General features: G+C 40.5%; 2 protein-coding genes across 2 annotated transcripts in view; both read left to right on the top strand.

Moving 5' to 3' along the window:
* Nucleotides 1-319, top strand: part of LOC104757066 — a 2,262-nt gene extending 1,943 nt beyond the window's left edge. The window contains exon 3 of the mRNA XM_010479783.2: nucleotides 154-319. Coding sequence (XP_010478085.1) covers nucleotides 154-319 — 166 coding nt within the window. The remainder of the gene's footprint in view (nucleotides 1-153) is intronic.
* LOC104740459 overlaps nucleotides 300-1,124 on the top strand; it is a 7,900-nt gene continuing 7,075 nt past the window's right edge. The window contains exons 1-2 of the mRNA XM_010461066.2: nucleotides 300-552; nucleotides 876-1,121. Coding sequence (XP_010459368.1) covers nucleotides 335-552; nucleotides 876-1,121 — 464 coding nt within the window. The 5' untranslated portion in view covers nucleotides 300-334. The remainder of the gene's footprint in view (nucleotides 553-875; nucleotides 1,122-1,124) is intronic.

Below are 1,124 nucleotides of genomic sequence, written 5' to 3'. Positions count from 1 at the left end.
GTTTAATAGAATTTACTTTATAACATTGTTTCTCGAAACTGTAAGACGATTTGATGTTAATAAGAACAGAGTAATAAACAGAGCTTCTCTCTTCTCTTGTTATAGGTGTTTGTTTAGTAAAACTGAACCTGATATGAATAAACCTGATATCAGGGGTAAAATTGTCATTTCTATCCAAGACTATTCCAATGTGGTTAGTTACCGGTTTACTCGATTCAAATTCAGAAACGAACCAATTATCAAAACCGGAATGTGCGGTTCACAATTGTGGCTTTGTTTTGTATCCCTTAAAACACGGAGGACCAGAGATACCGTTTGAGATGACGATTAAATTATGTTATCATCATCGCCGGCGGTCATCACCGCCGCACATCCACCTCCGTCGTCAGAAACGTACCAAATTCCTCTATCCTCGCCGTCGCCGCAGATTATTACCCGCCGAGACCTGTTCAAGACTCTCTCCGTATGTATCGCCACACCATCATCACTCACCGTCGCACCAGCCAACGCACGCGGCCTCTTTCAAATGCCGCCTCTCCGTCTCTCTAATCGGTAATTCACTTTTTTCGAAAACCCTAATTTTTGAGTTTCTATGTATATACAACAATGTGTATTTTGTATCTTCGCTATTTTGCTTAGCACTAAGTTAGAGTTTGATAGATTTTAAGTTTTGGAAGTGTAATTAGCTTTGAAGGCTATTGTGAAGGTGTTGTGTTTTGGTCAGATTCCAAATTTGTTTTCACATTGAATAGTGAAGAGTTGATCCAGGCTCCTGATTCTGTTTCTTGAGAAGATCAACTGACTCTGATTTGAATCATATCTATCTAATCCTTGTGAGCTAAGAAACCATGTGTGTGTTTTTTTCTTGAATCAAGTTATTACCTTGTGAGGGCTGGGGAATCTGATTACGAAAGCTTAGGGATCATCAACACAAACCCGGTGGCCAAAACATCGGTTGATAGTGGATTATCAGATAAAGGTAAGAAGCAGACTGTGAGAGCTGCGTTACAGTTAAAGGCAATGGGAGCTTGTGATCGAAACTGTTGGCTTTGGCCTTCCATTACACAGAGAGCTTATCAGGCTGCTGAAATCATTGCCTCCATCAATGGGATTAGTCGCAGGTA

This window comes from Camelina sativa, chromosome 2 (genome assembly GCF_000633955.1).
Source record: "Camelina sativa cultivar DH55 chromosome 2, Cs, whole genome shotgun sequence".
Taxonomy (NCBI): domain Eukaryota; kingdom Viridiplantae; phylum Streptophyta; class Magnoliopsida; order Brassicales; family Brassicaceae; genus Camelina; species Camelina sativa.
The sequence above is the reverse complement of the archived record's forward strand: the minus strand, read 5'-3'. Positions and strand labels throughout refer to the sequence as shown.